The following is a 17554-nucleotide window of genomic DNA, read 5'->3' on the forward strand; positions in this document are numbered from 1 at the left end:
TTGGGGAGATTGGGTCCCTCGGGGTTTAGGCTCCCGAGAGGGTCTCTTGCATGGCTTGGAGAGTGGTTCCTAGTGTTTGGATGGCCCTAGAGAGTCTCTCGTATGTCTTTTGGGGAGGCAAGTGACTTGTGAGGTGTCCTAGAAGGGTCTCTTGGTGATATTTCAAAAGAGGCTCCTAGGGGGTCATTTGGTCATATCTTGGCATCTTGCTTGATCATTTGATCACATTCAATAGCGTAGTCTTGTGCCATGTCCCATGCACATCTCCCAGCCCACATGGTCAACAGTCCTTCAGTTGGTCTAAGTCTCTCGATTCTCCTGCACACGGCTCGCAATTCTCTCAGTTATGCAAATCTCTCGTTTAACCGAGAGTCTCTCGGTTGTGCCATGTTCCCTCCTAGTTGCATGCCTCTTGCGGCCCACTTGGCCATCTGCTCGCCTTGCGCATTCTGCATGGCCACTGCATAGCCCTTTGGCCGCATAGCACTATGGCCACTAAGTGACCTTGTGACCACTAAATGACCTTTACTCAGTCATTTCCTTACCTTGGCCATTTTTGCCTTAGCCCTTTAGCCTATTTTAATTACTTAGCCCACTTTAATCACTCGACCCACTTCTATTACTTAGCCTACCTTCGTTCTTTAGTCTTAAACCACTTGCCTCCATAAGCCACTGAACAGAGACCACACAGAGAACATTCCCACCTCATACTCGGGAGGTTATGCGCAACAAAAAATCTCTGATGCCAATGTACAAGACAATTGTGTTGCCTCCGGTCCAAGAACTAGTAACACGATCGAAGCCGTTAACAGATCATTAATTCTCTCAGCCATGTTATATGTTACTTGCATTACATTCAATAAATGTTCAACTAACATCTAGCCACATACCTTTGGTGGAAGATCTTTTGGATGAACTCCACAATGCCCAATTCTTTTCCAAACTCAATTTGCACTCAAGTTATCATCAAATTAGCATGAAACCCGAGGATACTCCTAAAACTGCATTCAAAACCCACCATGGACACTTCTAATTTTTGGTAATGCCATTTGGGCTTACCAACGCCCCAGCTACATTTCAATCACTCATGAACCGAATCTTTGAACCCCACTTACGGAAATTTATTTTAGTTTTCTTTGATGATATCCTTATCTATAGCTCCACCTTCGAACAACACCTGTTGCACTTGCAAACCACCCTAGACATCCTCCGGTCCCACCAATTATTCATTAAGAAATCCAAATGTGAGTTTGGTCAGGGGCAGGTGGAGTATTTGGGGCACACAATCTCTAAGGGAAAAGTGAGCACTGACCCAAAAAAGATCGAGGCTATGGTGTCTTGGCCAAGACCAACAACAGTGAGGGCCTTAAGAGGATTTCTTGGGCTAACAGGTTACTATCGGCGATTTGTTAAGAACTATGGAGTGATTAGCCGTCCCTTAACCGAGTTGCTGAAAAAGGGAGAATTTAATTGGGGTCCCAAGGCAGAAAAGGCATTTGAAGAGGTGAAGGGGACCATGAATCGGGTGCCTGAATTGAAGCTACCGGATTTTAACAAGCCTTTTACCCTGGAAACTGATGCGAGTGGCACTGGTATTGGGGTTGTGCTGGCACAAGAAGGAAGGCCTATCACTTTCCTAAGTCAAGTGCTAGGCCCTAGGCATTCTGGGTTAAGCATCTATGAGAAGGAATTCTTGGCAGTCCTAATGGCCGTGGATAGATGGAGGCATTACTTGGAAGGGAGGCGATTTATCATCAAAACGGATCACGAAAGTCTGAAGTACTTATTGCAGCAAAAGCTTCAAACACAACTTCAGCGCAAGGGAATAGCCAAGCTCATGGGATTAGATCACATGATACAATATAGAAAAGGAAAAGAAAACATTGCAACGGATGCCCTTTCCCAATGCCATGAAGAGGGAAGCCTTGCAACAGTCATAGTGGTGACTCCACAGTGGTATGAGGAAGTGATTAGTAGTTATGTTGGAGACCAAAGAATTACGGCCTTGCTGGAAAAACTGACAGTGACTGAGAGGGAAAAAGAGGTGGAGGGATATACTTTGAAGGAAAGAATGTTGAGATTCCAAGGTCTTATAGTGATTAGGGACAAGGCTGAACTAAAAAGAAAGATTATGCAGGCCTTGCATGAGTCGCCCTTAGGGGGCCATTCGGGTGAACATAATACATATGTGAGAGTTAAGGGAATATTCTACTGGCCAAGGATGAAGGCGGAGGTCAAGAAGTTTGTGCGGGGATGTGATGTATGCAAAAGGTGTAAAATGGAGCTGGTACCCTACCCGAGATTACTGCAACCCCTGCCTATCCCAGAACAAGCCTGGTCGAGTGTGTCGATGGATTTCGTAAATGCATTACCTAAATCAGAGGGCAAGGATAGTGTTTTGGTGGTGGTGGATCGGTTTACCAAATTCGCCCACTTCATTGGATTGTCCTGTCCCTATACGGCTCAAGAGGTAGCAAGGGTATTCCTAGATCGGGTAGTCAAGCTACATGGGGTCCCCCAGAATATAATCTCGGATAGAAATAGCATTTTTACCAGTTTGTTATGGAAAGAGTTGATGAAATCATTGGGCATGGACCTAAGGTTATCCACGGCATACCATTCTCAAACGGATGGCCAAACCGAGAGGGTGAATCAATGTCTTGAAAACTATCTAAGGTGTATATGCCTAATGCATCCCAAAGAATAGCATAGGCGGTTATCTTTGGCCCAGTGGTGGTACAACACCACCTTACATTCAGCTATTAAAGTAACCCCCTTCGAAGCTCTGTGGGTACAACCCGCGCTACCAGCAGTAGGAGGGGGATCAGAGGTAGCCATGGTGGAAGAGTACTTACAGAAGAAGAGGGAAGTGACTCAGCAAATGAAACAAGAGCTGGCCTCTGCCCAGCACCGCATGAAGCAGTATGCGGACAAGAAGAGGACGGAAAAGGAGTTTTGAGGTTGGAGAGGAGGTGTACCTAAGGCCGAAACAGCCACATCTGAAGTCACTGACACAGGGGAACGCTACCAAGCTTAGCCCCAGGTACTTCGGACCTTTTCCTATAACTGACAAGGTGGGAAGAGTGGCTTACCGATTGCAATTGCCAGCCGACACTCACATCAACCCTATGTTTCATGTTTCATTACTGAAGAAATCAATTGGGGGGCAGCCAGTAAGTCCCACGCTGCCATCTCTGGCCAAAGGAAGTGAACAAGCTGTGGAGCCATAGGCCATACTCGAGAGACGAGTGATCCAGCAAGGAGGGGTTCCCTTAATCCAGGTTTTGGTTAAATGGCAAGGAAACACTGCGGATGGCAACACAGGGGAATACCTTCTAGAATTGCTCAAGAAGTTTCCCCGCGCGGTTAGCCTACTCAATCTTCCTTGAGGACTAGGAAGCATTCAAGAGAGGAGCATTGTCACGGAGGCAGTCTATTAAGAGTCGTTTCTTTAAATTTTTGCTAATTAAGATCTTCAGTTGTATGTTTTCATTTCAGCTATAGCCTTAGCACGCTAGGTGGTCTAGTAAGTTGGTTAGAATTAAAGTTGTTATGAGGTTAAGAGTGAGGGCCCCCCCTATCAGGGGAATATACCCTCCAACGACCTTATAAAGGTACCTTCCATGCGATGGAGAGGTCATGCTAACAATCAAGAAGATTATATTCTCTAGCTGGTCCTTCTCTCTCTCTATTACTCTCGTCTACCTCACTCTCTTCTCTCTCTTCTCTCCGAATTTCTTGTTCTTCTTCTTTTTGACGACTCCATTATCAAGTGGAGTTCTGAATTTCTCTATCAATCCCCTCAAGATTGTGGTAAGGCTGCAGTAGTCACAACAGGGTTGTGACAATAGGGCTCACCAAGTATTACTGAAGGTTTGTAAAGAACTACGGCCTGATCAGTAAGCCCTTAATGGAGTTATTGAAGAAAAAAGGCTTCAAGTGGAACCCCAAGGCAGACAAAGCCTTTGAGCAGCTGAAGAAGGCTCTTAGTGAAGTGCCCATGCTGGGTCTGACCGACTTCAGCAAACCATTCGTGCTAGAGACCGAAGCTAGCAACTATGGTATAGGGGAAATTCTCTCACAGGAAGGCAGGCCTTTAGCTTTCCTAAGTTAATCCCTAGCCCCAAGACACCAAGGCCTTAGTATTTATGAGAAAGAATTGATGGCAGTCCTCATGGCAATCGAGAAATGGCGATACTACCTAGAAGGAGGTAGGTTTATTATCCAAACAAACCATGAAAGCCTGAAGTTCCTAATGCAGCAAAGATTACACACTCAATTGCAAAAGAAAGGGATGACCAAACTCATGGGAATGGACTACGTGATTCAGTTCAGGAGAGGGAAGGACAATGCAGCAGCTGATGCTTTGTCACGCCACCAAGAGGAAGGGGAGAATACAACCATTTCAGCAATAGTGCCTGATTGGCTACAAGAAGTTACTCACAGTTACCAGCAAGGAGAGTGGATCAAGGGACTTTTGGAGTAGCTAAGTGTAGATGCTAACAGCAAACCGAATTACTCATTCAACAATGGAGTGATAAGGTACAAAGGCAGGTTGGTGATCGGGGACAATGATGAGTTGAAAGGCAGAATCTTACAAACATTACATGAGTCCCCTATCAGAGGCCATCCTGGAATACAAAACACTTACCGCAAAGTGCAGCAGGTATTCTTCTACCCTAAACTTAAAAAATGTGTGTGGGATTACGTGTTGGGTTGTGATGTGTGCAGAAGATGTAAACATGAGACAATAGCCCACCCGGGGTTACTGCAACCCTTGGTTGTTCCCGGCCAAGCATGGACCCATCTAACCATAGATTTCATAGGAGGACTTCCAAGATCAGAATGAAAAGACTGCATAATGGTGGTGGTTGACAGATTCTCCAAGTTCAGCCATTTCATTGGCTTATCTCACCCATTTTCAGCACAAGAAGTAGCTCGAATTTTCATGGATAATGTAGTGAAGCTACACGGGATTTCACAATCTATAGTCTCAAACAAGGACAAGATATTCGCAAGCATATTTTGGCAAGAACAGATGAAATCCCTCAGCACCAAGCTGTTCATGTCCATTCCATATCACCCTAAAACGGACGGCCAATCAAAAAGGGTGAATCAATGCTTGGAAGCATACTTACGGTGCTTTAGTTTTCTTTAACCTCGAGGGTGGCATAAATGGTTAGCACTTGCTCAATGGTGGTATAATTCGAGCTTCCATAGCTCAATTAAAATGACTCCTTTGAGGCCCTCTATGGCTACAAACCTCAATTGTTACCAGCAATTGGGAGTCAATCTACAGTAGCAGCAGTGGAGACCTATTTGCAGCAGAGGCAAGACGTAATTCAAATGGTAAAAAAGGAGCTAACTAAGGCTCAAAACCGAATGAAGCAAATGGCTAATAGAGAGGAGGCGAGGGACATTTTTCAGTTGGGGAGAATGTCTACCTAAAGCTAAACCCACAACATCTCAAGTCATTAAGTCCCCAGCCATTATCTAAGTTGAGTCCTAAATATTATGGGCCATTTCCCATAATGGAGAAGATAGGAGCAGTGGCATACAAGCTGCAATTGCCGGAGGAATCGCGCATCCACCCCGTGTTCCACGTTTCCCTTCTCACGAAGGCCATTGGAACACAAAGATTCTTGACTACACTCCCCCTAATGAGAGAAGACGAGATAGAAGTACCAATCCCTGCAACTATCCTAGACAAACGAGTCATACACAGACAAGGCGCCCCACTCACCCAAGTGTTGGTTAAATGGTCCTCACTCCATGAGGACAACAACACATGAGAATATCTGCCAAACCTACTTCAGCAATTTCCAAATTCAACCGGCTTGCTGCATATTTTTTGGGGACAATAAATGCTTTAAGGGGGTGGGGGGGGTGGGGGGGGGGATTGTTACGTTAGTATAACTAACTAATGGGCTATTGGGCCTAGTAGATATGGTTGCCTTTTGATTAGAAAAATAAGTAGCATTCGGGCATAGCTGGAGGAGAGTTCCAGCATGCACGTGACAGGTGTGAAGAATGTAAAGGCAAGTGGACTAAGGCCATTTTTGGCGCCTAAAGTTGGTGATAGATCAATATATATTGCGCTGATCTACACCTATGTCCAGTATGTTAATTGAATTGGAAATTAGTTTCCCTCCAAACTCTCTTCCTTCTCAATTCTGAATTCTCTCTTACCCCTTCTTCCCCCCTAAACTCTCTATTCTTCTTCTCAGAACCCAAGGTTTCTCCCTTGTCAGATCGAAGGTTTGACACGTTTGAGGTGCACACCGATGCATCTGACTTTACTATTGGTGTGGTGCTAATGCAAGAAAGGCACCCAATTGCTTTTGAAAGTCACAAGATCAATGACACCAAGCGATGCTACACGATACAAGAGAAGGAGATGACATCCATGGTGCATTGTTTGCGCACATGGAGACATTACTTGTTGGGGTCGCGGTTTGTGATCAAGACCGACAATGTAGGGACTAGCTACTTCCAATCCCAAAAGAAGTTGACGCCCAAGCAAGCCTGTTGGCAAGATTTCCTAGCCAAGTTTGACTATGTGTTGGAGTACAAACCCAGTACGACCAATGTAGTGGTAAACGCATTGAGCCGAAAGGCCGAGTTAGCGGCCATGAGTCAAGCCAAGGGTGACTTGATGGCAAAAATCATAGAAAGGATGAATCATGACCCCGTGGCGAGACAACTAGTGGAAATGGCCAAGGGAAGACAAAGAGGTTTTGGATCGAGGATGGACTTCTCTACACCATTCGAAGAAGGGTCTTTGTCCCTAAATGGGAGAACTTGAGAAGAGAGCTCATTAAGGAGTATCATGACTCCAAATGGGCTGGTCATCCAAGGTAAAGACGCACCCTTGCTTTGTTGGAAGCCGCTTATTACTGACCGCAAATGAGGAACGAGGTCGAACTTTATGTGAAGACTTGTCTTGTATGTCAACAAGAAAAGGTGGAGAATCAATCGCCTAGAGGATTGCTAAGAACTTACACCACATGTCACCATTAGGAACCACCCTAAAATCATGTAAATCCCCATCAATCATTTATCATTTCTTTGGTTTCCTCCTTAGATTGTTACAAAAACCTTCTTGCTTGGCCATTTTTTTTCTAAGGCAAAATAATATATTAGTTTATTGGTTCTAAGTAGTCTATACCATTGTTTGATGTGGTAGTAAGCATAAGTCTATTAAACATGAGAAGAGAGATAAGAGTAACCAGCCACTCTGCACACATTATGACATAATTGGGTCAATATGTGGTCCACTCTGAACACTCTCATTGAGGACCAGCAGTGAAGAATGGTTGTTTCTTTGGTTCCTAAGAGCTGTCACTAACTCCATTCTCATTGATTTGAAGCCACAAGCTACTGGTCCAACTTAAAAAAGGTTTTGCACGGTGCCACTTCACTAGTGCAATCTCTAGTCCAACAACACACATCAACTCCATCCAATAAAGCCTTGATCCAAAGAAGTCAGTATTTCTAGTGGCAACATGGATCCACTAATTGCTTTCTATCTTCATCATCAAATTGAGATTAGAAACAACTTGGATTCATTTATAGAACATTTGAAAAACATCAAGATAAACAGGCGCAAAACCTGCTACCATAGTGAAGCAGAATCTTCCTTCTTCAAGCTTCCTTATACAAAGGTGGGGAGGCAGCAAGAAGTGCTTCATCCTCCAGGGTATATTATGAAGCTTAAATTTTATCAGATGCATGATTTAACAGAGTCTACTTTGACAAGTATCAACTGCATTATTACATATTAGGTGGTCAATAGGTGGAGGATCAAAGACATCGGATAATAATTGATACCTCGCATAAGCAGAATGCTAGTTGTAATAGCAACTCCTCCCGCCACAAATGGGTGTTCTCTTGCTCCTATCAACTCAGCTGTAAAAAGAGTTAAGAGCAGAGAAAATAAATTAAGACAATAAACTGTACATCAGTTTAAACTAATTCACATGCCATAAAAAATTGGCCAAAGAAACAATTATTCCATACCGATGAACACTTGAGAACATCATTGATGAACAAGTTCCCAAATTTCAAACCTCGGGAGAAAAAAAAAGACATATATACTAGAACATTAACACCCAAAAATAGTAATTTTCAAAAAAGCTCAGACAACATGGTAGGGAATTAAATAATACTGTGTAAATTTTATAAGGACATGAAAATAAGTCACATTCTACATGAATATAACGAGATATTAGGTGTTGTAACTACCTGTAATTTTATTTCCAATTTTGGGAATAAATAAATAAATTGGAGAATTTTCTGGGTCGGAGGAAAATGAGAACAATAACTTGAGGCTAGAAAATCACTGAAATTAGCTTTATAATGAGTCAAACCAACTTGTTTGGTGATTTGAGGATAGAAGGGTGGCCTGGGTGGGCCATGGTCGAATAAAATGGATTAAAAGGAATGAAAATCTAATATTGATACTTGCATTTCAAAATAGGGATGGACTCTTTCAAAATAGAGCATTGGATTCATGAAAAATCCAAGTCTCGGGGTCATGCTTCTAAATACAAATGGGTTATTTCAAAATAAAAAGTCCAGATATTGAAAGGGCTAAAACAGGCATATATTTCGAACTAAGAAGTGGTTATTTCGAAACAGATGGCCTATTTGAAATAAGAATCAGGCTATTTCGAAATAGAGCCCTGCTAGCTGCTAGACAGATTGCAATTTTTCAACTGAAATCACAAGTGGAGGCTCAATTCTTTGAGTTTGGCCACAAACTTTTAAACATAGATATACCATGATATTAGCCATAAGGTGGTATTAAAGTGGAAAAAAATTGATCATTTGGTGGGTCTAATTATTGTTTAAAGTGGGTATTTTTTGCTTAAGAGTGAAATTGGACAAGGAGAAATAACTTGCAACCAAGAGGCTGTCACAGCCCAAGGGCTAGTATGTAATTAGAAGGGTATTAGAAGGGTATAACCGGCCATTACAGGCTGTTATAACTGTAATAATCCACTTGGCACATGGCAGCCTAGTTGGCACATGGCTACTTGGAGATTCTAGAGAGTTAGTTAGAAGAAGCCTCTATTGTAACCAACTCCTATAAATAAGAAGCTGTTCATGAGGATGGGGATGTGAAGATTATTCCACAAGTCCTTTCCCTCCAATTCAATCTCAATTCTCTATCTCTCTCTCTCTCATTCTCTCTCCCTCTCACTCACACTTCCTTCTTTCCGCCACTTCCTTTCCTAAAATTCCAGAAATAAGCCCAGTCAGATCCCTAGATCTGACAGAGGCCAAACCAACCCGACTTGGGCTGGGTTTTAACCCTAGGTAATCCCTCAAGTCATGCCATTGAAAGGGAAAAATGTACAAACCCTAGCATAAATTTTGGCCAAATACAAGCTTGCAAGAAGAGACAAAAATGTGGGGACCAACCTCTTTTCTTACAAAGCTATGTGTGGCTGCAAAATTGACTTGCAAAGGGTATGATTCCCTGAAAAAAAGAAAAAAAAAAAAGAGGCTGATATGACCTCTAAAGAAGATGACAAATCTGAAGAGTGGGAGTCTTTTGGCTAATGACCTAATTGCCCTCAAAGCAAGCAAAAAGAAGGGGAAGAAGTGGTAAAAGAGTCTCTTTTGTTCCCAAACCAGATTTTAACCCTAGAGAAAGCATTCTCCTTTATACTTGCATGCAAAATTCGTGCTTGAAGAAGAGGAGAGTTGAGAGAGTTCCTAAGAGGTTTTGGGGCCATTTTTGTGTTATTTGGAGGGTTTCACCACAAGTTAAGTGGGTAACTCCTCGACGTTTGACTCTAGGCGAATGTAGATCCATTAAGAGCTTGATTGCTCTCATGGTTTTTGTATGGACCTTGTTGGGTGAGGAAATCTTTGCCTCTTTGTTGAGGATAGCCACTGATTTGGAGAAGTTCTTCACTAAAGTAAGAGGCTTTATTGATCTCTACCCAGCATTAATTTACACTAATGGATTGGTAGCCAGTATATATGTTTTGTCTGGATCCTTAACTCTTGAGCGGGCCGAGAGTGCACTGTTTGGAAGGCCATTCAGCTTCTAATAGTCATTGTTTGTAAGCATTGCATAACATTGATAGAACAAGGCATGGATTGAGAATGCATGTTGATTTGATGCATTGTTATTTATGCTTGATAAATGTCAAGCTATATGGGCATATGTGGGCTCTACATGAGGATCCTAAGATGAAAAATGTCAAAGGAGGGTCTGTTGCTTTAGCTGGGATTGGAACGTGGTATAAGGAAGAGTCCGGGTGCCTGCTATCATATACGTGATATTTTATGCAGAATGGAAATCATGGATGCTATTTACAATGGTTTGTATGAATTGATATGGGCTTCAGGAAGGCCTAAACCCTCTGTTTTTGTGGTTTGGCAAGAGATGGTAAACTTATTTCAATGATTTTTTTGATAATTTCTGGTTATTCTGAACTATATTGCATTATATAGTAAAATTGGACAAAAAATCGATATTTTCAAATGATTGAATGTTTTAGAATGGTCATGTGGCTTGTAAACAGACTAAATAAATCCTAAGCACCATGAGAAGGCTGTTAATGAAGCAAAAAAACCAATGGTTAAATGTTTTAAGATTGAAAATCAAAAAAAAATCAAATATGGAAGGGGGCTATTTCAGAATAGGCTTGGGTTATTTCGAAATAGAATAGCGGGTTTCAACACTGTTTTCACAAATCAGGAAGAGTATATTTTGAAATAAAGAAGAGTTATTTTGAAAGAGTACTGAAGTTAACATTCTGAAAAGTTTATTTGGAAATGAGTACATGGTATTTTGACATAAAAACCTATTTCAAAATAGGATTTTCCTATTTCGAAATAGGGCTTTTAAAGCGCTATTCAAAGTTCTAAGGAATTTTGGAGACAGCAGATTCAAAGTTGTGAGGAATTTTGGAGACCATTTGTAGCTGGAGGAAAGCTAAGGAAGATAGCTGCAAAAGTCCAAAGTTTTGCTGTGAAGAACAAAGCTGCTGCTGCTTTGTTTGTTCTTACTCCAGCTGGCCAATTAGGAGTTCTGTCACCCCTGTTGAAGGAGAGACTAATGACTGGAATTTGTGTTGCAGCAACTCCTAGTTCTGATGCTCCCAGGCGACGTTTGTCTGAGTATCCGAGGCGAGTCCACATTTCTCCCTTGCTGCATTTAAAGGTTATTGCAAATATTTTTGCAAGTGAGAATGGCAGTGGTCTGTCTGGAATCCATTAACTTCCACTGAGGATGCATGTCTGTCATCCTTAATTTCACTAGACGGTGACGAAACATTAAAGGAAGTTGGGGTCACAGTTAGTACATCGAAGGAGCTGTGATGGGGAAAGTGAGTGAGGACAGTGGTCTGCAGGTTTCAGCTGCTCACTATTACCAACGGAGAGTGATTGATTCTGGTTGTGTTCCAGTCAAGGTGTACATGAGAGCTACTGCAAATTTGTTATGCATACAGAGGTTTTTCAAAATTTCTCCATCCAAGCTATGGAAGAAAAGGAAAAAGCATATTGGTAGCTGTGGAGGTTTGGGGCATTTCTTGGGGACAATAAATGTTTTAAGGCGGGGGGAATTGTCAAGACCCAAGGGCTTAACTAGGGCTAAAATAGTAATTAGCCTATTTTACATTTTACTTGTATTTTCCTCTAGTTGTATTTTGCCGTTAGTTTGTTATTTTCTTTAGAGCAGCTATATAAAGCTACTGAAGACTGTTTTGGAGAAAATGTTTTTGAATGATAATTGAATTCAGTCATTTCCCTCTCATCAATTCTCTCTCAATTTCCCTCTGATCTCTCTCTCTCTCAATTCCTCTGATTTCTCTCTAATCTCCCCCTCCTTGCTGTTCGGTCTATATTCCTTCCCCAATTCTTGTTGTATCTCCCTTTTAGTCTAATTCCTCCTCCATTTCTTCCAATTTCCTATCAAAATCTTAGGTACAAGACAATTATTTATTACTAAGGATGTGTTTGGGATTGAGTTGAAGGCAGCGGTGAGGTAAGTTCAGACTGAAATGCAGTACAGTGTGGGTGGCAAATTACAAGAACGCAACTCAGTTTGGGTGCACTTCAGCACTCAAACTCAACCTCATCATTCTGTTGAGGTTGTGTTCAGAATTGAACACAGTGATGGTTTTTTTTTTTAAATTCCACTTATATATGTGTGTGCGTGTGTGCAAATTTTGTTTATTTAAGCATATATAAAATTAGTTTAAGTTTATATTTTCTATTTTAGTTTATAATTATATTTGGAACTTGGCATTTTTTCTAATTTATTTTTTAATCATATTTAGAAAAATATTACATTGCAACACTGTAAATTATATGTTCTTTTTAGTCATTTAACATTCTAATTAAACTCAACCCCAACTCAACTTGATAAATTTATCAAACAGTTTTTTTAAATCAAACTCACCTCACCTCAAAATCCCAAACGGGCCTAAGCCGCATCTAAAGCTACAGCAACCATCTATTTGAAAGAGAACTATAGTTCATATGTGTTTATTTTTCATTCGAAGTTATAGATTGTTACCTTTAACCTTGCTGAAGAAAGCATCTTCAAAAGCATTATAATGGGATTTAATTTTTGGAAAAAAATCCTGCAAGACAACTTTCAATACATGTTTAAGTAACATGAAGAACAAAAGGTAAAATGTAGAATGAACAGTATAAACAGCACAGCAAGAAAGTGAAACATGTGACCACTTCTAAATTTAAGACGTAATTAATGTCCAAGAAAAAGAGAATGAGCACACATGCATCATAATAATCAACAAAGAAAGTGAACATCAGTATCACAAAAGATTTTAATCTAATGTTGACAAACCTCTCAATATGATGCCAAAAACGTCCACAAGGCACACAATCATACCACTCATATAAATTATTACAAACAATTACATGGTGTACATATAAATATTTACTCCTGTCCAACTAATTCATAGAAATAAACAAAAAAATATATGTGGCAAATTTCTTTGGTGAGGAATCCTATAAATAAGTGCGCCAAGGGGGGGTGCAACACTATACACAAACTATAGGACTTGAAAAGAATAAATGTGATATAAAACACCCCCTGTAAAAAAGAAAAACATAGGCAACAAATGGGATATGAAGATCACCCAAAAAAACTCTATAAAAGAATCCAAGGGAAAACCAATGCCCCAGAGCTAAAACAGAAGAGACCAACATCACTCCTAACTCCTTTGAAGAAATGCATTGTGGATTCCATAGAATAAAATGAATATCAATTCTGTTCCTGTTGTAAAGAGCACTGCAACCCCATAAACCTTCTTACAACAACTCTATGAAGATCCACAATACTAATCTTAGTATCGCTAACTCCATCCCAATAGGCAACATAATCAAGATTTGAATTTTTGTTGCAAAAACAATGTAATAGAAGGTGGTCACTCTTTCCACTGCACTTGCACATCTAACACCAATCCATTGTAATAAATTCTTCTTCAAGTTTTCTAGCATCAGTATTAACTCCATGCCACAACCAACAAAAGAAACCAACATAAAGAAGAGTTTGTATGCCGAATCTCTTTCCAAGGAAAGTATGCATCCCTTTTCTGGTGAAGGAATCTATAAAAATAATTCAGAGAATGGACTCCATCACTCAATTCTCGCTAATCCGATATACTTGAGACAGCCTCCTAATCTCTAGTCTCAAAGAAAATATGAACTAATTCTAGTACCAAGTTGTATAGTGCCGCATAGAATTGTAGAATCTAGGTTCCTTTATTTAATATAGAAAACTAGCAATCTCCAACTAATACATAAGGGAGCAACAAAGCTGTACAAGTAGAGAAATGAAAACAAGATGGGGATATCGAACCATATTAGTCTTGTGGTTTACTTTTTTTCAAAGGCTCCCTTCAACTAAGTCAAAAATGCCCATTGGGTCCCTATAGTTTTACTTTTTGTACATCAGGCCCCTATGAATTACTTTAGTTTTCATAATTTAAATTCAATATCAAAGACAACTCATTTAGGCAATTGACTTAATGGAGGAGGTTGTGAGATTTATCTTTACGTCATGGCTTATGTCATTAGGATTAGCTTATGTAAAAAATGTTCGAGAGAAAGGAGGAACTTAACTTTATCTCTCGGCAAAAATGGTGTATAAATACATGAATACAAGACACTTACTCTCTATAGAAGTCTACTCTATTTACAAGATACTTAAAACTATTTAAAATACAAACTATCTCTCTCTAATTTCTAGGAATACAATTTTAAACTTAATCATATTCAAATTGACTTATCTTCTTCTCCTTTTATCTCTTTATCCTTCCTAGAATTTCGCCTTCCTTATCTTCAGCAAATCGGCAGCTTCTATATTTCCACACTCCCCCTCAAGCTGGGCTAAATATGTTATTCAGGCCAAGCTTGCAGCTTAATTCGTCAAATAGTCTTCTTGGTAGGGCCTTGGTGAGAATGTCAACTACTTGATTATTTGTAAGAGTGTAGAATAGCTTAAATACTCCTTCTATCTTCTCTTTGATAAAATGCCTATCAATCTCTACATGTTTTGTCCGGTCATAACAGACCAAGTTTTTTGTAATAATGATGGCCAATTGGTTATCACATAATACTTGAACTGGCTCTGTCACGATTACTTGTAATTCATGAAGTAGTCTTCTTAGCCATATTCCTTCACAAAATCCTTGAGCCATGGCTCTAAACTCAACCTCTTCACTGCTTATAGAGACAACAGATTGTTTCTTGCTACACCAAGTGACTAGATTTCCCCACACAAACGCACAATATCTAGAGGTTGATCTTCTATCTAGAATTGATCCATCCCAATTAGCATCACTATAGACCTTGATCCCTCAATTTGTTGTTTTCCTAAACATAAATCCCTTGCTTAGAGTTAATTTTAAGTACCTGAGGATGCGATAAACTGCTTCTAGGTGCTCTTCTTTGGGATCATTCATGAATTAACTTACAATACTCACAAAAAAGCCTATACTGGCCTAGTATGTGATAGGTATATAAGTTTTCCCACCAACCTTTGATATCTCCCTTTGTCAACTGGTGTGCTTTCTTTGCCAATATCTAATTTTGCCGTAGATGCCGTAGATTCCATAGGAGCATCTACTGGTTTGCAACCAACCATCCCTGTTTCATTTAGGAGATCAAAAATGTAATACCCCAAGAGCCCAGAGAAGGGTAGTATATATCAAGGATAAGTAAAGAATGAAACAACACCAACTGAATACCTTTTGGGCTGAATGTAGGTAAGGAACTCCCGAGTTAAATGTGCCTGAACTGGGGAAGCTCAAGGATGGGTAACCCCTTAGAAAGTTCGCGTAGGCCCATTAGGATAAGTTGTTCTGGTCCTTCCTATCGCTCGATGCGGGATGTTACAGGTGGTATCAGAACCGACCCTTGGTGAAGGCGGTCCGATGAGGGCGGGGAGTGGCTCCGAGGCTCAAGGGCCTGTACAAGAAACGGCTTCTGGCAGGCTTTTAGGATGGTAGCCTTTAAATGGGAGAAAATCTAGGACCAGTTGTAAGGTCGCATGACGATGACATCATGTGCTCAAGGGAGGGAGAATGTAACACCCCAAGAGCTCAGAGAATGATAGTATATATCGAGAATAAATAAGGAATGAAACAACACCAGCTGGATACCTTTTGGCCTGAATGTAGGCAAGGAACTCCCGGGTTAAGCGTGCTTGAACTGGGGAAACTCAAGAATGGGTGACCCCCTGGGAAGTCCACGTAGGCCCATTAGGGTAAGTTGTTCTGATCCTTCCTATCGCTCGATGCGGGATGTTACAAAGAACATACTTTCTTTGGGAGACTGAAATCCCTTCTTTTGACCTTGCAACCTCCATACCTAAGAAGTATCGCAGACTTCCTAGATCCTTAATTTCAAATTCCCTTGCAAGGACTTCCTTAAGGCTTTTGATTTCAATGATATCATTTCCTATAACAATAATATCATTCACATAGACAATAAGAATGGAAATTTTACCTTCCTTCGAGTGCTTGATAAATAAGGTGTGGTTTGCTTGGCATTGATTATATTCATATTTCTTAACTACCCTTGTAAATCTCTTAAACCAAGCTCTCGAGGACTGTTTAAGTCCATAAAGTGATCTCCTTAGCTTACATACTTTGTTTCTTGTAAGCTTCGTTTCAAATCCATGTGGAATTTCCATGTAGACTTCCTCTTCTAAATCACCATTTAGAAACACATTTTTTATATCTAACTAATGTTAAGGGCCAATCCAAGTTTGCTGCTAGGGACCCCACGGGGTGGCCTCAGCAGTCAGCTGGGGGAGGTGGGCTTGCCTAATCTCCAAGTTCGAATCCTCCCCCAGCGCAGTAGCTAGTGGATAATACCCGGGTTTATCTCCTCGTCACTAAAGGGGTGCGGTGGCGAGGCGTCCACAAGGGGACGTCATCCCAAGTTTGTTGCTAGGGACAACAAAACCCTAATGGTATTTAGTTTTGCCACAGGAGCAAATATTTCTTGGTAGTTAATACCATAGGATTGGGTGACTCCCTTCGCTATTAGTCGGGCCTTGTGCCTGTCAATCCTTTCATCCTCCTTGTATTTTACTGTAAAAATCCATTTGCAGCCCACAGGGTTCTTTCCGATAGGTAAATCAGTGATATCCCATGTCTTAGTCTCCTTCAACGCCTTGATTTCCTCAAGAACAGCATTCCTCCACTTAGGGTGTTGAAAGGCCTCTTGAACAGTGTGTGGAACCTGCACTTTATCCATATTTGAAACAAATGCATTGAATTTGGGTGAGAGACCCTTGTATGAAATATAGTTTTGTATAGGATGTTGTGTGCATGATCTTACTCCATTTCTCAAAGCAATAGGTCAATATAAATCCTCATCGTCAAAAGAGGTAGTGTCCGAATTCTGACCAGTTGCAGGATCTGAATTTAGGTCAGCCTTTTGATCAGGCCTAGGGCATGTTTGGTCCTTACTCTCCTTCCAGTTAGACTGTCTCCGAGAATAAACTTGAAATTCCTTGGTGGGAGAGTGGCTGATTGAGGAATTAGGGGCTGGTTAGGCTAGTTCTTGGGACTCCTGGTTACTGGTAGGTTGTTGATTTTCAGTAGGTAAGGATGGGATATCCCAAAACTGATAGTCCAAGGAGTTATTTTGATTGTTCTCCCCTTATAAGACTGATTTTCAGCAAAGGTTACATCCATAGAAGTGAAGAATTTCTGAAATTCGGAAGAATAGCATTTGTAACCTTTTTGATGAGGAGAGTAACGTAGGAAGAAGCATTTGATAGACCTAGGATCAAGCTTGCTCCAAAGGTGGTTGTGAACATGGACAAATGCACAACAACCAAAGATTTTTAGCGAAAGTTGTGAAAGAACACGAGTGTGAGGAAAGGTGGTTAGGAGAAGTTGGCTAGGAGTTTGATGCTTTAGGATGCGTGAGGGCATTCTATTAATAAGGTAGGTGGCCGTAAGAATGGCTTCACCCCAAAAATGTTTAGGAACATTGGTAGAGAACAATAGGGATCTTGCCACTTTTAAAAGGTGTTGATTCTTCC

General features: G+C 40.8%; 1 protein-coding gene across 1 annotated transcript in view; it reads right to left on the reverse strand.

The window, feature by feature from the left end:
* The window catches only part of LOC127801347 (RGS1-HXK1-interacting protein 1), a 71006-nt gene that overhangs the window by 36521 nt on the left and 16931 nt on the right, over positions 1-17554 (reverse strand). Inside the window, exons 2-3 of the mRNA XM_052336364.1 lie at positions 12542-12608; positions 7831-7908 (exon numbers count right to left, since the gene is read on the reverse strand). Coding sequence (XP_052192324.1) covers positions 7831-7908; positions 12542-12608 — 145 coding nt within the window. The remainder of the gene's footprint in view (positions 1-7830; positions 7909-12541; positions 12609-17554) is intronic.

Source organism: Diospyros lotus, chromosome 1 (genome assembly GCF_014633365.1).
Source record: "Diospyros lotus cultivar Yz01 chromosome 1, ASM1463336v1, whole genome shotgun sequence".
Taxonomy (NCBI): domain Eukaryota; kingdom Viridiplantae; phylum Streptophyta; class Magnoliopsida; order Ericales; family Ebenaceae; genus Diospyros; species Diospyros lotus.